This window comes from Bubalus kerabau, chromosome 2 (assembly GCF_029407905.1).
Source record: "Bubalus kerabau isolate K-KA32 ecotype Philippines breed swamp buffalo chromosome 2, PCC_UOA_SB_1v2, whole genome shotgun sequence".
Taxonomy (NCBI): Eukaryota; Metazoa; Chordata; class Mammalia; order Artiodactyla; family Bovidae; genus Bubalus; species Bubalus kerabau.
In genome coordinates, this window is record NC_073625.1 from 176,868,304 (window position 1) to 176,891,839 (window position 23,536).

Below are 23,536 nucleotides of genomic sequence, written 5' to 3' on the forward strand. Positions count from 1 at the left end.
CTCTACACATGGACATCACCAGATGGTCAACACTGAAATCAGATTGATTATATTCTTTGCAGCCAAAGATGGAGAAGCTCTATACAGTCAGCAAAAACAAGACTGGGAGCGGACTGTGGCTCAGATCATGAACTCCTTATTGCCAAATTCAGCTTGAAATTGAAAAAAGTGGGGAAAACCACTAGACCATTCAGGTATGACCTAAATCAAATCCCTTATGATTATACAGTGGAAGTGAGAAATAGATTTAAGGGCCTAGATCTGATAGAGTGCCTGATGAACTATGGATGGAGGTTCGTGACATCATACAGGAGACAGGAAGCAAGACCATCCCCAAGAAAAAGAAATGCAAAAAAAGCAAAATGGCTGTCTGAGGAGGCCTTACAAATAGCTGTGAAAAGAAGAGAGGCGAAAGGCAAAGGAGAAAAGAAAAGATATACCATTTGAATGCAGAGTTCCAAAGAATAGCAAGGAGAGATAAGAAAGCCTTCCTCAGCAATCAATGCAAAGAAATAGAGGAAAACAATAGAATGGCAAAGACTAGAGATCTCTTCAAGAAAATTAGAGATACCAAGGGAACATTTCATGCAAAGATGGGCTCGATAAAGGACAGAAATGGTATGGACCTAACAGAAACAGAAGATATTAACAAGAGGTGGCAAGAATACACAGAAGAACTGTACAAAAAAGATCTTCACGACCCAGATAATCACGATGGTGTGATCACTCACCTAGAGGCAGACATCCTGGAATGTGAAGTCAAGTGGGCCTTAGAAAGCATCACTATGAACAAAGCTAGTAGAGGTGATGGAATTCCAGTTGAGCTATTTCAAATCCTAAAAGATGATGCTGTGAAAGTGCTACACTCAATATGCCAGAAAATTTGGAAAACTCAGCAGTGGCCACAGGACTGGAAAAGGTCAGTTTTCATTCTAATCCCAAAGAAAGGCAATGCCAAAGAATGCTCAAACTACCGCACAATTGCACTCATCTCACTGCTAGTAAAGTAAGGCTCAAAATTCTCCAAGCCAGGCTTCAGCAATATGTGAACCATGAACTTCCAGATGTTCAAGCTGGTTTTAGAAAAGGCAGAGGAACCAGAGATCAAATTGCCAATATCCGCTGGATCATGGAAAAAGCAAGCGAGTTCCAGAAAAACATCTATTTCTGCTTTATTGACTATGCCAAAGCCTTTGCCTGTGTGGATCACAATAAACTGTGGAAAATTCTGAAAGAGATGGGAATACCAGACCACCTGACCTGCCTCCTGAAAAATCTGTATGCAGGTCAGGAAGCAACAGTCAGAACTGGACATGGAACAGCAGACTGGTTCCAAATAGGAAAAGGAGTACGTCACGGCTGTATATTGTCACCCTGCTTATTTAACTTATATGCAGAGTACATCATGAGAAACGCTGGGCTGGAAGAAGCACAAGCTGGAATCAAGATTGCCAGGAGAAATATCAATAACCTCAGATATGCAGATGACACCACCCTTATGGCAGAAAGTGAAGAAGAACTAAAGAGCCTCTTGATGAAAGTGAAAGAGGAGAGTGAAAAAGTTGGCTTAAGGCTCAACATTCAGAAAACTAAGATCAACATTCAGAAAACTAACTTCATGGCAAACAGATGGGGAAACAGTGGAAACAGTGTCAGACTTTATTTTTCTGGGCTCCAACTGCTGATGGTGATTGCAGCCATGAAATTAAAAGACGCTTGCTCCTTGGAAGGAAAGTTGTGACCAACCTAGACAGCATATTAAAAAGCAGAGACATTACCTGGCCAACAAAGGTCCATCTAGTCAAGGCTATGGTTTTTCCAGTGGTCATGTATGGATGTGAGAGTTGTTCTATAAAGAAAGCTGAGCACCGAAGAATGATGCTTTTGAACTGTGGTGTTGGAGAAGACTCCTGAGAGTCCCTTGGACTGCAAGGAGATCCACCCAGTCCATCCTAAAGGAGATCAGTCCGGGTGTTCATTGGAGGGACTGATGTTGAAGCTGAAACTCCAATACTTTGGCCACCTGATGCAGAGAGCTGACTCATTTGAAAAGACTCTGATGCTGGGAGGGATTGGGGGCAGGAGGAGAAGTGGACGACAAAGGATGAGATGGTTGGATGGCTTCACTGACACAATGGACATGGGTTTGGGTGGACTCCAGGAGTTGGTGATGGACAGGGAGGCCTGGCGTGCTGCAGTCCATGGGGTCGCAGAGTCGGACACAACTGAGTGACTGAAGTGAACTGAACATATGTATTTGCCCTTTAACTCAGCAATCCCATTTCCAGAAGTCTATCCTAAGGACCTACTGGCAAAAATATGAAAAGACATGTACAAGGCCCGTCAGTAGAGACTGGTTGAATAGATACAGTACATTCACATGGTGGAGTACGGTGTACCACAATGCCATGGGGTAACCCTCACAACACGTGTGTGATAACAGCAAGGTGAAGAAAGCGGTAGCCTGCTGCCACCCATCCTAGAAAGAGAGACTGTGCCTGCAGTCAGATAATGCACACACAACCATACAAATGTATATGCTCATATTAGAAAACAAATAATGGAAAGTAATAGAAGGATAAACCTTTACTTATAGGGGAGGCAAGAACTAGGTGGTAGAAGCCAAGCTCCCTAAAATAGCTTTTCATACTGGACTTTATAAGAGTGCAGATATTTCACATGATTGTAAAAGGGCGTTAAGATTTAAAAAAAAAAAAAAAAAAACTCTAGAAATAGGGAATGGAAGGAAACAAATCCATGAAACATTCATGGCCAATTGTCACCAACACAAAGAGGGACCAAGTGAGTTTAGATTGTAGCAACTTGATGTACATGTCCAGTGGGATGTGCTCTAAGGACAGAATGTTTACAGTGGTTTTGATGTAGGCGACAGTGCTGTGTTGTTATGCTGAGGCTGCTAAACCTGCAGGGTGGGTAAGGACCACGCGTTCCCCTGCATGACCTGAGGGGGCTGATGCCTCCCACCTGGCACTGATGGTAGAAACAGGCACCTCCCCTTCTCCTGAGGCCCTGACTCCCTGACCCACAGCCAGGGCACCTTCTGCAGGGAGGCCACGTGGCTGTCCCCGGGGGCCTCCTGAGCTGGGCCCAGGATGGGCAGGGGCAAAGGGGGTGGGCACCCAAGGAAGCCCCATATCCTCGCTCCTTCCCAGCAGATGTGAGGGTCCTTGGCATCAGCAAAGGATGGAGTGGGAGCCTCCTGTCCCTTAAGGGAAGGTGGCAGGCTCTGGAGTTTTCTGGGGGTGAATGAGGCTGCCCACAGACCCTAGCACAAGCCCTGTGGGGGACCAAGGTCCAGGAAGAAATGCTCCCTGGGCTTTTCCCTTCCAAGACAGGTAGCTTTGGACAAGTCATTCAACCTTCCTGAGACTCAGTCTTGGCCCCCAAAAATGGGATGCCAGGCCCTCACAGGGCAGAAATAAGCATTACCATCTGAGGATATACCCCTCTGCCTGGCCCGTCTGTCCTTCAGCTCTGGGCCTGGTGCTCTGCAGCCAGTGTGGGTACTCACACAAGGCAGAGGGAAGCGCAGGTTGGTTACGTCCAGCCCCTTCTTCACGGGCACAGTCACACGGTTGGGCAGCACCAGGTGGGTGGCAATGAGGTTCTCCAGTAGGCTGTCTGTCATCTCACTGGGGAGAGTGGGCACGACCAGCTATGGAGGGTGGCAGCACCTCCCCCCGGCCACCTGTCCCTCCGCCCTTCCCTGGACCTGGAATGAGGAGCAGAGCTTGGGGACAGGTGGGTCCCTCCCAGCAGAGAGCAGCCGTGACCCCAACCTGTCTGGATGAGGGATCAGGGGAGGATGTAGGGTGTACATTTTGACAGCCCCCCACCCAGATCATGCTCTATTCCTCTCTGAAGCATCTCATCATGGTAACCAAAAGCAAGGACCTGGATGCTGGGTTAGAATCTCGGCTCCACCAACCACAAGCTGTGTGACCTTGGAAAGTCACTGATCTCGACCTCAGTTTCCTCATCTCTACCTGCTGTTATAAGGATGAGTAAATACATGTGAAGTGCGGAGAACAGTGCCCCATGTCCAAGAAATGCCAGGTACACGTTCATGACTAGCTCTTCTACTCCCTGACATCACCTTGAAATTCTCTTTATTGCCTGATTCCATCTCGCCAGTACAAGGAGACAGGGCAGTGCCTATAACAGGGCTGGCACACAGTAGGTGCTCAAGAAGTATCTTCTGGACAAAAGAATGCATGACTGGATTCTCTGTGCCTAGCGGGCAGAAATCAGTGGGAATGGCCCCAGTGAGTGAGCAAGTGGTCCTAGCAGCAGGTGAGCCAGCTCGGGGGCACCCTGGCTAGTTCACTGTCCCTCCCTCATGGGAGGTGTGTCCACCCAGGGCTGGATCCCTTCTCTGCTCCTCTTGGGCCCCAGGGAGGCAGGCTGCTCAGACCAGCTCCTCCTTGCTGGCTTCTGCTATGACAGCTGCCCGCCCCCTCCCACACTGGTGTCTGTGACGCGGTCACCATGGGCAGGAGCCATGTGGACTTCTCACACACGCGTGGGTCAGGGAGGAGTTAATAAGAACAAGGAGGACACTTGTGTGTGTCCACACCCACTGTGCCAGTACCACACACACCTGAGTGTGTTCTCCCAGGGAACTCAAGACAGAGGAACTAGGCTCCCGTTTACTGAGAAAGAGCCCAGAGAGCTGAAGGAACTTGTCCAGAGGTGCACAGTGACTAATGGGGGGCCGGAAGTCTGGCCTGCTTCCAGAGCCTGCGCTCGCCCCTCATCAGCTCACACAGCCTTCTCTGGGACATCCCATCTCATGGTGTCACTCCAAACACACCACCCCTGACCCTCTGGAGGGGCAGGTCCCACGCCTCTCCTGGTGTAGAGAGCAGGGAGGGTTCAGCCGTGGGGCAGCTCCTGTCACTGACCGCACAGCCCGGGGTGGGGCCCACCTAGGCTCTGCCTAGCAGTCCACACAGGCCCTTACTTGATTCCTGGTGCATCCAGCAGGTTGGTCAGGCCTGTCCAGTTGATCTGCAGGTGCTGCAGGGGCAGAAGGGGGCAGTTAGGCTGGAAGGAGGCAGGAGCCCCGGCTGAGCATCCTCACGCCCACCCCCATGGGGAATTCAGCCTTTGGGGGTGGGGGTGCCCTCTGCACGGTGCTGGGTGGGTGAGGTATGTCCTGTCCTGCTCAGGACCAAGGCTGTCAGGTGGGCTGCTTCCTGCCAGGACCACAGGAGTGGCCCAAGCGCACGGCCAGGCCAGCCTGGCATCAGAGAGCCTCTGCTCCACCCTAGGCAGCTGTGTGACCTCAGCTGGCCACTTCTCATCTAGCCGGCCTTCTTCCGGGTCTTGGGGACAGCAGGGTGGAGCTCCTCAGGCTTCCCAGGGAGCATATGAGATGATGGGTCTAGGTGGGCTTGGGCACATCTGTTCTTGGGCTCAAACCCAGTGCCTGGGCAGCGGGGGTCAGCGCCGGTTCACAGGGAGCGGCAGGCCTGCCTCGTCCTGGGGACTCACCGGCTTTTGAAGGAAGAACATAGTCACGGCTCCCACAAAGGGCTTGTCCACCAGTAGGGGCTCCAGGATGATCCGCAGTGTGCCCTGCAGCTGGACGGCAAGGAGGGACCTCAGCCGCCCTTCTCCTCACACCTGTTGCGCTGAGCGAGACGCTGCTGGCTCTTTCATGCCCAGGCCACCCCCAAATGTCAGGGCCACCTGCCACCACTGCAGCGACCGCACTCAGGGAAGAGAAGCCTGCATGCAGCGGCCACCCCTTTGCTGGCCACCAGGGTCCCGGCTGCCCTCCACTGCTGTGCTGTCTGTGGGCCTTCAGCCTGGCCCACAGCTGGGGCCCAGGCATGCTCTCCAGCTCAGCTCCACTCCTGCCATAAGCTCCGCCTCCTCCATCCACCTGGGTTTCTCAGCACCCGCTCAGCATCTGTAGAGCGTCTCACTTCCTGGGGTCATTGAAGCCTCTCTGGCAGGGAGATTCCACCAACAGCGGCAGGATGGGGCAGTCCTGAGCAGTGGGGCAATGAAGCCCAGCCACCAATTCCTGGTCTGTGATCTCAGGCCTGGAGTCCCTTGATTGGTACCAGCCTCTGTGCCTGGTGTCATCGCCCCCTCTGCAGCCTCCTCCAGTGTCACCCCACTCCCCGTGCCCTGACCCCAACCCTGGAGGTAGTCATACCAGCCTCCACCCACCTGGATCCCGTTCACACCAGCCTGTATCTTCTGCAGCTCCACACTGATCTCACAGTCCCCGATATAGCTGGAAGTGGGGAGGGAGGAGGAAAATGGAGGGCAAGGGTAGGTCCACAACTCAGAAAGGTCAAGAAACTTGCCCAGAGCAGCCCAGCACAAGCCTGAGCCCTGCATCACCTGGATGTGGACTCCCTGACAGCCTCGGCCTTTCTCAGCTCTGTGCAGACTCCTAGAGACAGTACCCAGGGTCTAATGAGCATCCCCACCTCTGCCTTCAAAGGCAGCAATTCTGCATACCACCTCATCCCATGACACCCCATGGATGCCAAAGAGGAGGTCTGGGGTGCACACCCTACTGTGCTTCCACCCCATCTCTGCCTAGGTCTCTGCCTGAAGACCGCAGAGTATCCCTGTTGCCTCCCTCCAGCCATTCATGCGGGTTGTTGCTGGGGGTAACGAGGTGGGCAAGTAGTAAGATCTCAGAAGACTGAGTCCAGCTGGTGCTCCTGCCAAGCAATGGTCACAGGGAGCCCAGAATGGGTGCCCTTGAAGGTAGTCAAGGACTGAAGGAGAAGCGGAGGGAGAGAGCAGCTATCCAGTATCTGTAGGGTGCAGGCTGAGGAGCCAGACATCACAGAAATGCTGAGTGTCCCCTGGAAGACTGGGGTGTGCCCGGGGATCCCAGGGGCTCCCTGAGCTGACTGGAGAGCTGGGTGGGTTGGCTAGATAACTTTGACCAGTGCCAACTATTCACACAAGCATCCTGTGGCAGCCTGGGGGCCACAAGGGCCCAACTGCCAACAGTATCTTAACACATTTGAGACCAGCCCGCACGTGGGGATGGATATTCCCAGAGTTACTTCCTGTCTTCCCAGTGTGTTCTTAGCACCAGTCTCTGGGCTAAGGACAGGATATATGTGGCACTGGAAAGGAACGGGCAACATTGTGGAACCTCGGGAGTTGATCCTTGGTCCTTTAAGCACAGTTCAAATCCCACCACCTCCAGGAAGACTTCCTGGGTTGAACCTCCATTCTGACTCAAGCCTATTATCAGCTTCATTCAAAATAAACGTCCTTGCCTGATCCACTAATCAAGTCACTCACATGTCTTTGCATCCTTTAGTTTTTCTGATGTGCCACAGTGCCCAGTTCTCCCCCTGGCCTCTCACAGCCTGTGCTCCAAGCTCCCTGGGCCACACCACAAGTCCCCACGTTTTCCTGTCACACTTGCTGTCTCTTGCTACATCCTCTGTGAGACAGCTGATCTGACCCTCCAGGTGACTGGGCTCTGGCCTCCAAGAAAGCTCTGCTGCCTGGGCCTTGGTACCCAAAGCACGCCTGGTGCCTAGTCTGTGGGAGGAGCCAGGCCTAGTGGCTCTCCTGGGACCATCCTCCCCATCCCAGCAAGGACCCCATGCTCCAGCCCAGCTGGAAGAAGGGGCTTATGTGCCATGAGAGGCTTTCACACTCCACATGAGTGTTTATTTGCAACTCCATCTTCAACCTGGCTATTCCCACAGTGCTCCCCCATCCCCCACACCAGGCCCCCGGGGGCACAAGGGCTCACCAGATCTGCAAGTCCAGGACCACCTGTCTGCGGTTGCGCTGGTCTGTGTGCGTCTTGATGCCGTTGACCCTGGGGCACTGGAAGAGATGCCAAGGTTGGGGGGTGGTGGTGGCGGCAGGGAGTGACCTGGTCAGCAGGGGTCTTACATGGGGTAGGGGGGCAGCAAGGAGTTGCCAGCCCTGCCCATTGGTTTCAACCACAACAACCCATGTGACCACTGCACTCCAGGGGTGAGCACAAATAGAAAAACCCACCCTGTAGACCCTGCCCACCTGTGGCATCTTAATACCTCCCTCTACAAACAAGCAAAATTTTCATAATGGAGAAACAGTTCAATCAACCACAGTATTATCCTCCTACTCTCTCCATGCAAAATGATACTTACAAACGCGTTGACACATGAAAAGGTGACATCAAAGAATACAGAGCCAACAGTGCAGGAAAAAAGTAATACAGGGATATGATGAGCAGTTCATTAAAATTATTATGTACATTTTTTCAAAGAGTTTGTGGTAAGTGTGATATGTCAGCTTTTTAAAAAGTATAACTTGTTATAATTTATTTTCTTCTACATTCTCATATTTAACATTTATTTTTGTCTTGGTTTTATATTTTAACATTCCTTTTCTTTAAGAGGGCCCCCCAAATTGCAGGAGCTTCAGGTGGGAGAGCACTTGGCTAGATGTTAAAGACCCAGAAAAGCCAGCAGAAGCCTGGCAGGGAGGAAGGGCCTGTCACTGACTTGCCCCAGCCTGGAGTCTGCTCCCGGGCTGGGGGCTGGCCTGCAGGCACCTGTGAAAGCCCAGCCAGCCCCAAGAGCCCCATCTGTGGAGACTGCCCTGGAGCAGGCCGCCCAGTTGAAGGTACCACCACAGAGAGGAGGGGTAGCCACTGCTTATAGTCTGTTCTGTGTCAGGCAGGCGGTCCCAGCCCAGGGCTCATGGTGAGGTGTGGGGCGCCAGGCTGGTCAGGTGCTCCATGTGGAGCACTACTTACCTGGCCATGCACAGTGGCCCTGATGCCAGGCCTGTTAATCACACTTCACAACCACCCTCAGAAATGGGTCCTTTCCTCTTACAGATGAGGAAACTGGAACTCAGAGAGGTTAAATCACTGGCCCAAGGTCATAACAGCAGTGAGCAGGGTTGGACATGGACACAGGAATCAAATGAAGCAGGAAACATTCTTGGGCATGAAGGGAGTAGGTGGACGGGGTGCACTGGGCCTGGCTAAGCAGGAAGGTCACAGGCAGAGACCTCTGTGATGCCCCCCAGTGGAGAGGTGGGAAGGGGAGAGGGATGGGAGAGTTAGGAGGGGTGGGAGGAGCCAGGACACAAAAGACTTTGAATGTCAGGACCAGGCATTTCCCCTGCAGGACCAGGGCATCTGGTCGGTCTGCAGGGCCCCTGCCAAGTGCTCATGAGAGGGTGAAAACCACCCTTCAGGACCAGCCACTCCTAGTGAGGTAGGAGGCAGAGGGGCCCCAGGGCAGGACAGCTGGCGTTCGTCAAGAGGAGTAAAACTGAAGCTCTGTTTCCCCTAGACACTCCAAGGACAGTTAGTGGCAAGAGTTGACTCTGAAGTAAAGATGACTGCTCCTGAGGTCAAGGAAAACTTCCCTGTCTGTCTGTACATGCGCAGGAAGGCTCCTTGGGGGTCAAAAAGGGAGGGGAGCCCCCCATAATGTGTGGACATGCACCCACCAGCCTCTGCAGCGGAATCCATTCTTAGCAAAAAGTTCTGCATGCACGTTTGGGAGGGTTCTAGAACAGGTCAGATGTGGGGAAAGAAACCAGATAATTGGCCAAAGGTAAACAAAGACCCGGAAGGACTGCTTTATATAATGATTTAACCACCTCTTTCCTGCACTCCTCATTACGGGTGACACCCACACCCTTTCTCTCTGGGTGTGTACTTCTGCGTTGTTTCTGTCTTAAACTATTTCTGTGTGCTCTCACACATGTTATGATAATAAGCTCTGGGTCTCTGATAATAAACTTTGTATCTGGTTTTACAGTTTTTGCCTCCTTGAAAACACTTTTGCTTTCAGTGGGGGTAAAAAGCCAGGGAGCAATATCAGAAATTTCAGCAACCTCAGATATGCAGATGATACCACTCTAATGGAAGAAAGTGAAGAGGAACTAAAGAGCCTCTTGATGAGGGTGAAAGAGGAGAGTGAAAAAGCTGGTTTAAAACTCAAGATTCAAAAACTGAAGATCATGGCATCTGATCCCAACACTTCATGGCAAATAGAATGGGGAAAAGTAGAAATAGCGACAGATTTTATTTTCTTGGGCTCCAAAATCACTGCAGTGACTGCAGCCACAAAATTAAAAGGTATTTTCTTCTCCTTGGAAGAAAAACTATGACCAACCTGACAGCATATTAAAAAGCAGAGACATAACTTTGCCAACAAAGGTCCGTCTACTCAAAGCTATGGTTTTTTCAGTAGTCGTGTATGGATGAGAGTTGGACCATAAAGAAAGTTGAGTGCTGAAGAAATGATGCCCTCAAATTGTGGTGCTGGAGAAGACTCTTGAGAGTCCCCTTGGACTGCAAGGAGATCAAGCCAGTCAATCCTAAAGGAAATCAGTCCTGAATATTCATTGGAAGGACTGATGCTGAAGCTGAAACTCCAATACTTTGGCCACCTGATGTGAAGAGCCGACTCACTGGAAAAGACCCTGATGCTGGGAAAGACTGAAAGCAAAAGAAGGGCGTGGCAGTAGAGGATGAGATGGTTACACAGCATCACTGACTCAATGGACATGAGTTTGAGCAAACTCCAGGAGATACTGAAGGACAGGGAAGCCTGGAATACTGCAGTCCATGAGGTCACAGTCAGTCACATCTTGGCGACTGAACAACAACAAGCCTCTATCCCCTGATGGTCTGGCTTTCATCCAGGCTACCCAGGTTCAATTCCTGGGCAGGGAAATATCTCACTTCAGGACTGCTCACTGCTACCTTGCTGAGATCACTAGGCCTGCTTCTGCTGCCAGTAAGGGACTGCTTTCCAGCAGCACATGGTCCCATAGGCATCACCGCCCGATGGGCAGACTGGCCAGGCAGGCTCTGCTATGAACACAGCAGTCTATGGGCTTCTTAACTCTTCACCTGCTGTGTACCCCTCTGGGAAGTCCTCCCTGACTCCCAGAGCCCCCATGCCTCTCCACTCCTGAATCCACGCGTTCCTCCATCATCACGTATACACTGCCAGGTCAGCATCTATCATCCACCAGCTTATACATCTGCCTCCACAGAAGGACAGAGTTCTTCCTGAAGGCAGGGGTACAGCCACAGCATCTCTGACTACAGAGCACGTGGCTGGGCTCAGTAAGTCATACATGAGTGAAGCAGGGAAAGAACAAATAACCAACAGATGCTGAGCCAGTCCAGGCAGAGCCTGAATCAGAACCCCCAGGATCAGGCCAGCCTGACCTGCCCCCACTTGGGCGGCTAGCTGAGCACACACCGTGGGGCTGGAAGACAGCTTTCAGTGGGCCAGCCTGCCTTCTGACCCCTGCTTATTCTGGGGCAGACCAGAGGCCAGCACCTCTGGTTGACAGGGTGATGGACTTCATGGTGGCTCTGCCTGAGGTACGCATTTCTGATGATCGAAATAAGACATTATAGAGGAGCTATAGGGCAGGAAAAGTGAGGCAGGAGGATGGACCAGGAAATGCAGCCTAGAGTCGGGACAGGACGTTAGGTGTGTTCAACACACACAGTTTTATCCTGGTCACTGAACCAGCATGGATTTGTAACACAGATTGCCAGTATCAATCAGTTAGTAGAGACTTAGTCACTGCTGTGAAGCACTGACCCCCTACTCCATGAAGGTGAGTTCTCCCCAGCTGATGCTGAGGTTAGCAAGCATGACTGGTACATTTTTGTGCGGGTTGGCTTCCACCACATGGCGTGTTTTCAAAATTGTGCTTTAGAAGAATGCAATTTCCTCCCACTTCTCTTGTCTCTGAGCCAGGCTTCCCTAGAACCCGCAGAGACAGTGGTGCGGGGACCAGAGGCTGAGGGGTTTATCCTGAGGCCAGAGACTGGGACGTGCAGGTGGGGGCTGGGTGCCCTGTGAGTCAGGCGTGACCCCCCCGTGGGGGCGGGGAAGAGCCTGCTGCCCCTCCCGAGACAGCACCAACCTTCTGTCCAAAGTAGAGCTTGGTGAAGGTGAAGGTCCTCAGGTGCATGCTCTTCTCCCGGATCTTGGGCTCCAGTTTCTCCCGGAACTTGTTTTCCATGATCATGCTGAGGTAGGGCCAGATCTGGAAGATGATCTGGGAGGACAGGACGATGCCCTACATGCTCAGGTCTGTGCTCCCTGTCCCAAACCCACAGCTGCCCAGGGGCGGTCCTTATACTGCAGCACCCATCGGCCTGTCTGCCCACCCTATCCCATCAACCTACCTGTCCATCTGTCTGGTCATCAAACTAGATAACTATGGCCATGATTCTCATGCTTACAGTGAGATCCCAAGATTTGCTGCCATTGTGCAGCCCACCATGAAAGTCATTCAGTGAATTAATAAGATGAAGCCCTTTAGTTCTGTGCTAAATAAGGAGCAGGTGCCAGAGGTTTAAGAAGAAAAAAAAAAAGAAACCACAGAAGGTAAATTTAAATTGTTTCCTATGGATTTGATTTTTTTCCTAAGAATCAGAAAAGGCTGCCTATAGCTGAATTCTGCAGCAGGACAACTCATGGCGCTGGGAACCAAGTGTGGGACCTGGGGAGAGAGGGTGGCAGAGAGAGGGGACCTGGTGGCAGGAGATGGTGACCAGAGAGGGATACAGATGGCCCTGGAGGTATGGGCTGGAGGGGCAGCAGCCCACGTGTTCTGTTTGGGACAAGCCTACTCCCTCTTCCTCTCTGGGACCTGGGCCTTTATTTATTTTAGTTTTGTGTGTGTGTGTGTCTGGACCATTTTGTCTTTTACTGAATTTGTTACAATATTGCTTCTAGCTTACCTTTTGTTATTTTGGCCACAAGGCATGTGGGATCTTAGCTCTTGGCCAAGGATCAAAACCTGCACCCCCCCCACCCCCCATCGGAAGGCGAAGTCTTAACCACTGGACCACCAGAGAAGTCCCTTGCGCTTTAATTTAAAGATGCAGCTCCCTCTTTTCAAACCCTAATCGGAGGAGACTGAAGGAGGTGAGTTTCAGGGCTTAATGCCCATTGTCTCAGAGGCCTCGATGAGCCAGGCATTGTGATACTTTAATTACCTCATTAGTCCTCACAACAACCCCACGAGGCAGGGACCATAATTATTGCCATTGCACAAAGGCAGGAAGCATCTCCGAGGCATCAGGGGACCTGCCCTGGTTGCGGAGCCAGTGCTGCCAGGTCGTGGCGGGGACCAGGCGAGACCCAGCAGCTGCTGTCAAATCCCTGATCACAGCCTTCCTCTCCCCAGGACACGCTGGTCTCAGCCTGCTGGGATTGGAGGCCTGCATTTCCCTCTGTACCTTCTATCTTTTCTGCTGTGGCCATGCATTACTTTCACAATTAAAAGACAAAAATTTCACAATTAAAAAAAAAAAAGCTTTTTTTTAAGAAAAGAAAGTCATTGTCTGGTGAGGAGAACCCTGAGGGTGGGAAAAGTGGAAGGCCACCACCCCAGGGACTAAGGGCCACCTTTGGCTCCCAGACAAGGCTTCCATCAGGACTGCAGGACTGCCTTGCTCACACAAGCTCCCCCCATACCCCTGCCCCATCCAGGGTCCACACCAGGCCCAGGGGGAAGACAAGGCCTGGAGTGAGGCCAGCACCCCCAGGCTCGCCCCGGCCTTACCTTGTTGGCCCATTCAACCCGTTCCATGTCCGGGAAGTGAATCTAGGGAACAGAAGGCCGAAGAGGAAGTTAAGACTTGAGACCTGCCGCCGTCCCAGAACCAGGCAGGCTCCCACTCCCAAGCACAGGAGCTTTGCTGAGACCCACCCTGGATACCCAGAGCCCACCCTCCAGGAGGGGAACCAGCCCGGTGGTGCCCACCCACCTTGGACCACCTGACACTGATCCGACCCTGGCTGCCAGCTCCTGGGTGGGAGACGTGGAAGGGCCGTTCTGCACTGACCCTCCACCCTCACCTTCCTGATGGAAGCATAGAACCCCAACCTGGGCCTCCCCCAGGGTGACACCTGAGATGGCTTCTTGCAAATTCCATCCCCCTTATTTTAATGATACAAGTAATCATAGCTTCTGCAGAAAAATTAGAAAATACAGCTAAACAAATACAGCAGAGAATGCTGCCTGGTAATAACTGTCATTACCAGGTTGATTTCCAGGCTCTTCTAGAAACAAGTATCTGTAGTTTTCACAGAAACTGAGGTCACAGCGCTTTTTCTTAGCCTGCTTTTTTTCACTTAACAATATATTATGATGGTGCTGACCCAAGGGTAACTGCTGCCCATTTGAAAGGCCAACAAGGGCACTCTGCCATTTTCAGGGGCAACTACAGAGTGGGGTGCCCCCTCACCTCCCTGGGCCCCACCCAAGGCTCCCTGTCCCCAGCAGGGAGGCCCCTCGGGCCAGGTCCTATATTCACAGCCCCAGGCCCTGGGCCTGCCAGGTGAGGGGGATGGAGGTGGGGGGAGGTCCCTGTGAAGTGACAATTCTGTTGCCTAACCTTTGCATGACATGATCCCGAGGGTGCTGAATCCCTCCCCACAAGAGTCTCAGTTTCAGAATGTCTACTGAACTTAATACCCACCCCCCACTCCAGCCCCACCATCATCCCCAGCACCAGGATTTTCTGGGATGGACACAGTAAGCATGTGTGCGTGCCATGGATCCATAAAACGAAACGATGTCGTTTTACTGTCGCCCTGCAAGTGTCTGGGGCATGAAGTCAACCCCAGATCAGGTTCATGGTGGGCCTGGGACCTCCTGAGGAGGAGAAAGGGCCAGCCCTTCCCACCCCAGGGGCTCAGAAGGTGTGCTGTCCAGGGACTGAGTATATGTGTCCATGCAGTGCACATGCCTAGCACAGCCCTGCCAAGTGCCAGGCCCTGTGCTGCCCAGAGATCCCCCAAGGATCCAAACACAGACCGAGGCCTCGTCCACCTGCCCAGGAGAAGAGCTGTTCCCAAAGGAGGGGAAAGAGACTTCATTCTCTCATGAGCAATATTTTTTGCCCAGTTTTTTAAATTTTGGCTGCACTGAGTGGCTTGCAGGATCTTGGTTCCCCAACCAGGGATGGCACCCATGTCCCCTGAAGGGGAAGTAAGGAGTCTTAACCACTGGACCACCAGGGAATTCCCTTGGAGCAGTTGTTAACAGTCTGAGAGGTTAGAGGAGCCCAGTGTTTCTGAGACCCCTGGAACATCACACCATCCTCCCAGGCTCAACTTCCCCAGCTCTGGGCCTGGGGCTGATACCAACTTGGAGAAGCATCTAATATTCCCAGGTGCTGCCAATACTGCCTGGTTCCCTGAGAGGGAGCCAGTCTGGCCCAGGAACGGAAGGGGATAATGGGGCAGGAATCTTGCGGGGAGTAGGGCAGGAGCCTGACCAGTTCACCAAACTGGATTCCAGGCCAGCGCAGGGGGAGACTCCTTGATTGTTCCTGGGTACACTCACTACCCAGCACTGAAGTAAAACTCCTGCATGTGGGGCTGAATCAGACCTCTTTCCTTCCTTTGATTGCTCCATTCACCTCTCTCTTAGACCTCCCTTCTTCCCAGCAGCCTTCCCAGAGCTCTCAGGTTGAGGCTCAGTGTCCCGATTAGGTGTTGCTGCTTCTCCATTACAGCTTTCAACATCCCTTATTAAAGTTGCTTGGCCTTCTGCCTGCCTCCTCACTGCATGGCAAGCTTTGGTGGGCTGACTCAGCTGTGCTCCCTCCTAGCACCCATCTCAGGTGTATGAATGTCTTAATAACTATTTGTGGAATGAATGTGGGATGAATGAATTCTCCTGTCCTCAAGGAGCTCCCAGGCTGCTAAAGGAAGCAAGCCATTAACAGGCTATTCCAGTACAGGATCAGCACCCAGGCCGGGGCAGAGGGGGGGCCGGGGCAGGGGGGCCCACAAAAGGGAGAGTTTGGTTACAGTGGGGCTGTCACTGGAGCCTCTGCCCCTCTCCCGCCCAGGCCTGCTGGCTGGACCTTTCATACCCTTCCTTCCACCTTAACTTCCCATCCCGCCCCACACACCTTATGTGCATACCCCTTCCAACGCACTGCACCCCTGCCCAGGTGGTTTTCTCCCCTGGAAGCTGAGAAGTGCTGATCTGCTGGGTCCTGGAAAGGTGATCCAGCGTGCTGGGTCTGACCTCACCCACACTCGGGATCTAGTCAGGCAAAGATTCCCGCACTGCCTCCATCTGATGAATCCAATAGATTCATTAGGGTGCACCAGGGTGGGGCTTCTAATTCATTTTTAACAAGCTCCTGGCATGATCCTGGAGTTCAGTCTGGGTTGGCTGTAAGGGGCCACTGACAGCCCATCTCCTGCATTAGAGTGACCCACACTCACCCTGAAGGGAGGACAGCATGGCAGGCCCAGGGCCCGCACTGAGTACATTGTCACAGTCTCTCCTGACCACCCTCGCCTGTATTTGAGGCTCCTGCCTAAGAGATGCCCCCAGAGAGTGAGTCTGAACCCCTGACAAGAGCAGTGATTCAGACAAAGAGACCATCAGGACACCCTATTTCGCCTTAGGCACCGAAGGGCCTCCCTGGGCCTGAATCTTAGCCCTGTCTCCCTCCTCCGGGAGACAACACAAGAGCTGGGCCACCTCCTTGGTGACTGCCCCTGAGTAAGTTCTGGACCAGGGAAGGAAGCAGACAGGCTGACCTTTATGGAGCAACTGCTCACACCCAGTGCGTCAGTCCCATGCAGACAAACGAGTCTTTCTCTCATTATAATTCAGACCTTTCCTGACTCCAAAGTCTCAAAGTTATTCTGTTTTTATCTATTGGCTTTGTGTTTTAGTTTTCACATAAAAGTAAGGTCTTCAATAGTCTGGAATTATTTTTTTATAGTGGGTGAGGTAGGTATATAATTTATCCACACACTTGAAGTCAATTTTCTAAGAAGGAAGATAAGGGGAAGGAGCACAGGAGGAGAAAGGCAAGGCAAGGGGCGGGGGGTGGGGGGGGTGTTGGAGGAGGTGGGGGGGTGGGTGGAGGAGAGGGAAGGGGAGGAGTTGGGAGATTAGTTCATGTTTCCTACTAACTAGTGAAGGTACTTCCCTCACACACAAGCTGCTCATGTGCACCTCAGCGTGTTTCAGGACTTGGCACTGAACACCATGGTCTGTTTGCCTGTTCTGGCATCACTACCACACTATTTTAATCTCTGTGACTTCACAATATAACCTGGGGTAGGGTGATTCCCCTCTTTTTGCTTTTCTTTTTCAAACTGCTTTAGATAATAGTAGGTATTTCTGCTTCCATATGAATTTCAGAATCATCTCGTCAACCTTCCCCAAAAATACCCTCCTCGGAATTTGATGGTTATATTTCCAAATTCATAGATTAATTTGTGGAAGAACTGACCTCTTTAACAGTGTGACATTTTGCATCCATGAGCAGAGTATTTCCCTTTATTTATTCATATTTGTATGAACTCAAATTCATTTTTTTTAAATACAATCATTTTCTATGATTGTATTCATATTTAGGATCATAACCTTTTCTCTAAAGAAGTCCTACACATTTTTTGTTACATTACTCTGTAGGTTTTGCAGTTACTAAAAATGATGTTTCATTTTCTGGGCAACTTTTCTTGAAATTTGTTACCAGTTCTGTTAATTCTCATAGGTAATTTATACACATTTGTAATCTCCAAGTGATGATTTATTTTTTTCCCACTCCTTATCCTTACACCTGCTTCTCTGTGCCAGTCCTCTGGCACTACACAGGCACTCATGGTGGTAGCAAGTAGCTCTATCTGGTGCCCAACCTCAAAAGGAAGTTTCTCCATGAAGCATAATTTTGCCATGAATTTGGGAAGACAGCCTCAATCAGACTGAGGAAGTTCTTTGCAATTTCTAAACTTCCAAGCGCTCTCATTATAAATGGGTATTGAACTATATTCAATACTTTCTCATATTTATGAGCGACTCAAAGTTATTTTTTCCCTTTCATCCATTAATGTGATCAACTTAACTGATGTTTCTTTCTAAACCAGAACCCATCTCTCTTTCCTGGTATAAATCCTACTTAAAATATTTAGCTAGCCTGATATCTCACTTAAGTTTTATACACTAATGATTCAAAGTGATACCTACAGCTAAGTCCCTTTGGACTGCAAGGAGATCCAGCCAGTCCATCCTAAAGGAAATCAGTCATGAATATTCATTGGAAGGACTGATGCTGAAGCTAAAACTTCAATACTTTGGCCACCTGATGCAAAGAACCAACTCATTGGAAAAGACCCTGATGCTGGGAAAGATTGAAGGCGGGAGGAGAAAGGGACACAGAGCATGAGATGGTTGGATGGCATCACTGACTCACTGGACATGAGTTTGAGTAGGCTCTGGGAGTTGGTGAAGGACAGGGAAGCCTGGCATGCTTCAGTCCATGGGGTCACAAAGAGTCAGACACGACTGAGCGACTGAACTGAACTGAACAGCTTTTGTTCTTGGACAATTTCTATCTGATTTCGATATAGAAATTTTATGAATAATTGTAAAATGAGTGGGACACTTTTCCTTATCTTCTGAAACAACATGTAAATATAGGAATTATCCGATTGATGGAATTTAGTATATCTTAACCTATAAAACCATCTTAGCTGGAGACTTTTGAGGGTGGTTAATCACCATTTCTCTCTTTAGAGGTCAATGGTGTCTTTAAAGGTTAAAGGTCTATGATCTCTTAGTGTGGTAATCTTGACATTTATATTTTTCTAGAAATGTATCTAGTTCATCCAGGCTTTCAAATGTCTTGATACATAGTTATTTACAATGTTTCATTGTCTTAATCTGTTATGCCTATATAGTCATTTCTGCCTTTTTCATTCTATAGTTTATCTTTTTTCATAATCAAGCTTGACAAAGTTGTGCCTATTGGCCTGTTGTTTAATCTTTTCAGACAACTTCAGTTAATAATTTTCTTTACCTTTTATACTTTTGGCTGCACTGAGCAGCCTGAGGAATCTTAGTTCCCAACCAAGGATCAAACCCCGTGCCGCCTGCACTGGGAGCATGAAGTCTTAACCACTGGACTGCCAAAGAAGTCCCTACTGTTATTTTAAAATGTTTCTTCATTTTCATCCTTATATTTATCATGTTCTTCTTATTTCTTTGATCTAAACCTATTGTTCTTTTATTAGTCAGACTGTGAGTTTTAGAGTTGAATCATTTATTTTTCAATTTTTCTTATTTTATGATAAATTTAAAGTTATAAATTCCCTTACAATTTTCGACATCGTTTTTCATCATTATTCAGCTCTCAATTTTTGAAATGTCCATGATTTTAAAAAAAGTTTTTTTAAAAATTTTAATTGGAGGCTAATTACTTTACAATATTGTGGTGGTTTTTGTCATACATTCACTTGAATCAGCCATGGGTGTACATGTGTTCGCCATCCTGAACCCTCCTCCCACCTCCCTCCCCATCCCATCCCTCAGGGTCATCCCAGTGTACCAGCCCTGAGCACCCTGTCTCATGCATTGAACCTGGACTGGTGATCTATTTCACATATGATAATATACATGTTTCAGTGTTACTCTCTCAAATCATCCCACCCACACCTTCTCCCACAGAGTCCAAAAGTCTGTTCTTTACATCTGTGTCTCTTTTGCTGTCTTGCATATAGGGTTATTGTTACCATCTTTCTAAATTCCATATATATGCATTAATATACTGTATTGGTGTTTTTCTTTCTAAAACAATGGTTTTTAAATAGTAATATTTTAAAATTATCTAGACATATACCTACAACTATTTATTGTTTTCTAATTTCATTTCTTTATGTTCTGAACACTCTGCTCGTTGGAATATATTGATAATACCTTTGTGGCCTGGTACATGATTCATTGGAATATATCAAAAATATCTTTGTAGCCTGGTATATGATTAATTCCCATGACTGTTCCACATATGACCAAATTATTAATCACTGCCTTTAAATAGTGTTTATCCTTGTTTACTCTTTTGTGTACTTGATTTTTCATGTTCAGAGAAGAATATATGAAAAATTTCAAGCCCAATTGCTGATTTACCTAATTCTCCGAGCAGTCTGTGAGTTATTGGCTTATATTTCAAGTTTATATTATGAAATACATATATGGCCATGATTATTACACGTTCTTAATTATGGTTCCTTTAATGAGCATATTGGAGAAGGGCATGGCAACCACTCCAGTATTCTTGCCTGGAAAATTCCATGGACAGAGGAGTCTTGTGGGTTCCAGTCCATGGGGTGTAAAGAGTCAGACAGGATTGAGCAACTAACATTTTCATACTTTTATAAGCATATTACATCTTTGTCTTTAAGACATATCTGAGTTAATATGAAGCTTGCTTTTATTTCAAAGTTGTCCATTTGTATCTTTTTTCCATCCTGTTTTCAGCCTTTTTGAATTCATGTTATGTCCTTTAAGACTTACTTTAATCCCTTATTAGCCCCATTTTACAGATAATGAAACTAAAGCTGAGAGTGAACTTACAATCACCAGCTGTGGAGTATGAGAGCTGTGACCCAGATCCAGGACTGTCTGTGATTTTCCACTCGTCCACACTCGCTCCTCTTATAAAACATTACATACCACTGTTTTCCTCTCCTGCAGAAAGTCTAATTTGGCAGAGGACTGCCCTCACGGGACCTGAGCCTTCACCACTAGGCCACACTTTCTACGTCACTAAGGGCTTCCCTGGTGGTAAAAGATGGTAAAGAATCTGCCTGCAAGGCAGATCTTGGTTTGATCCCTGGGTCAGGAAGATCCCTTGGAGAAGGGAATGGCAACCCACTCCAGTGTTCTTGCCTGGAGAATCCCATGGACAGAGGCGGGCTACAGGCCATGGGGTCGCAAAGAGTTGGACATACTGAGCAACTAACACATGCATAGGGTTCCATAGACACTTGCATTTGATCCCCTCATGTTGTATAAAGTGAACAGCAAACACGCAGTTATCCCCACTTTACATATGAGGAGAGGCTCAGGGAATAGCACTTGCCAAAATCAACCAGGAGACCAGAACTCAGATCTTCTCACCTAAGTCCAGCCTTCAAGTCTTTTCCCTCATCCATTTACCCTCTCCTGCTGCTACCTGAAATGTCAGCATTTGAAGTCTACTTCTTAGTGCTTTTCTAACCTACTCCTATGCATTTAAAATGCCACCTCTGTCAACCTCAGTTTTCTCATCCATATGTGGGCATAGTACTACCAACTTCACAGAGTTACTGAGAAAATTAAATAAAACAATTCAAGTATGGTGCTCAGTATACTTCCCAGCTCAGAGTAAATGCTCCAGAAATGGTGACTGTTGGTGGAAGGCATACAGACCTCAGAGGTACAAACACTGACACCTCTGACCTTAGGTACTTGCCAAAAACAAGATCCTGTGGGTTGTATGTCTAGTTCTGTTTGATCCAAAGCCCAGCAAATTCTCTGGGTCTCCTCGTGCCCACGACTTTGCACTTTGGGAGACTGCTGAGAAAAGGGAACAGAAGATGAGAAGAGGATAACACAGCTAAAACCGCTGAAGCACAAGAGGAAGGACCAGGGGTGGCTGTTGTTTCCCTGGCCTCGGCTGATTGGCTGAGCTCAGTGCCCAAGAGGCCCCATGGGAAATTCTGCCCAATGGGGGTGCTCCAAATGTAGGCAGGGCAAAAGGATCCAATCAAAGCCTCTGCCTCTGTCTTTCCCTCCCCAGGTAAACAAAGGGAAGGCAGAAAAAGAAGCCAGGTTGGCTCACTCTCAGACTGAATCCTAAAGTCATTTTAGTTCCAATTCCCAGGAGCCTGGGAGTATCCAGGAGTCTCTGGGACCAGCTAGGATGAGAGACACACCCACCACCAGGCAATGCAAAGGGCTAGACTCTGAGCGGTTCTCAAACTTTTCTGTATAAAAACTTCACCTGGCATTTGGCAAAACTAATACAATTATGTAAAGTTTAAAAAAACGAAAAACAAACAAACAAAAAACTTCATCTGGAAAGCTGGTGAAATGTGGATTCTTGGTCAGGTCCCTCTGAGATTCTGACTCAGGAGGATGGGGCAGGGCCTTGAAACTTGCATCTTTAATAAGCTCACCTGCTCCTTCTGATCCTGGTGGTGGAGGATGCGAAAGCATGAGTGCTCAGGGCCTCCCAGGCTGGAGGACCTGCCCCAGACCTAGAACAAGGTGGCCCTTCTGCTCCCCAGTGTTCCTGACCAGGGATACAGTCACAGCCTTTGTCTCCAGTGATTACTCTTAGGAGAATATCGCTTTGTCATCAAATTTTTACCCGTAGCCTACGGACCTCACTTCTTTTACAAAGGGAATATCTTTTGTGCCACAAAGAGCAAAGGGAGGCATGAACTAACAGGTGAAAAATACAGCATCACAATTCTGCCTGGCTCGAGGCTGCCCTGGCCTCTAACAGGTGTGTGGTCCTTTTCCTGCAGCCTCGGGTTTCTCCTGATTGAGAGCAGAGAAGTTGCTCAGTCCTGTGCTGCCCACAGGATCTACAATCCAGAGAGAGAAAGGACAGATGTACTTCTAAATGGAGACAGAGCTCTTGAAGGTTCATCTCCATAGAAACACGAACCCTCTTCTGACTGATGTATTACGGGTATGGGCAGTTCTCCAGAGCAATCCTGGAAAATTCAAAAGTTGCTGGGGCCTGTGGTCAAGTCACCAGAATCTCAGATGCCTGCTCTTCCACCCGCAGGAGCCCTTGGGCAACTTTCAACAGATGAGCTCTCAGCCCACATCTACGGCCTCCTTAAGCTAGCACTGTCATGCGGCTATTAGTGTACTTGGCCCAAAGCCTTCCAGGCAAAGTGGACTAATAATTTAATGACGGCAGTTTTAGATATGGTCAAGAGTGGTGGTAATCAGAGCCTAGAGAGGTAGGAAAGACTGTAAATCAAACCAAGTCTGGGATTTCCCTGGTGGTCCAGTGGCTAAGACTCTGCACTCCCAATGCAGGGCGCCCAGGTTCAATCCTTGGTCAGGGAACTAGATCCACATGCTGCAACTGAAGATCCTGCATTCCACAACTAAGAGCCAGTATAGCCATATAAATACACACACACACACACACACATAAATAAATAAAACAAGTCTAAGAATTCTAGACTGGCAGAGGCCACCAAAATGGTGATGTTGGTGCTTCATCTTTAGGTGGTCACATGCTTTATTTCTTAAACTCTTTAGGAAAAGTGATTGCACAGCAGTGAGGAAATGGAACCAGAGAGTGAGGGCTGCATGCCACTAGGTGGGCAGGGGGTGGGGGGGTGGAGCCCACAGATGGGCTGGAGTTGGGCTGAGAGGCCTGGACAGGAGGTTCTGGCCACCAGACTCTCTCAGGAGGCAAGGGACTAGAGGGCTTCACTTACAGAGCATGCCTGTCACTCGGTGAATCCTGCTTCCTTCTCACAGAGACAGTGGCTCCTCCCTTGGGAGCAGCTGTGTACAGACATAGAGATACACACAGACATATACAGGTAGGTGGACACACACATGTAGACACACACACCCAAGATATACACAGATGCACAGATACATGTACACACAGACACACACACCCAGAACTACACAGACCCATCCACAGAATCACTTGTTGTTCAGTCACTAAGTCATGTACAACTCTGTG

General features: G+C 49.3%; 1 protein-coding gene and 1 non-coding gene across 2 annotated transcripts in view; one reads left to right on the top strand and one right to left on the bottom strand.

Moving 5' to 3' along the window:
• The window catches only part of ESYT3 (extended synaptotagmin 3), a 53,469-nt gene that overhangs the window by 17,504 nt on the left and 12,429 nt on the right, over positions 1-23,536 (bottom strand). Inside the window, exons 2-8 of the mRNA XM_055569561.1 lie at positions 13,576-13,617; positions 11,926-12,060; positions 7,772-7,848; positions 6,205-6,271; positions 5,518-5,607; positions 4,985-5,040; positions 3,533-3,653 (exon numbers count right to left, since the gene is read on the bottom strand). Coding sequence (XP_055425536.1) covers positions 3,533-3,653; positions 4,985-5,040; positions 5,518-5,607; positions 6,205-6,271; positions 7,772-7,848; positions 11,926-12,060; positions 13,576-13,617 — 588 coding nt within the window. The remainder of the gene's footprint in view (positions 1-3,532; positions 3,654-4,984; positions 5,041-5,517; positions 5,608-6,204; positions 6,272-7,771; positions 7,849-11,925; positions 12,061-13,575; positions 13,618-23,536) is intronic.
• TRNAG-CCC (transfer RNA glycine (anticodon CCC)) lies at positions 22,827-22,899 on the top strand. The gene has a single exon. It is a non-coding gene; the product is annotated as a tRNA-Gly (tRNA).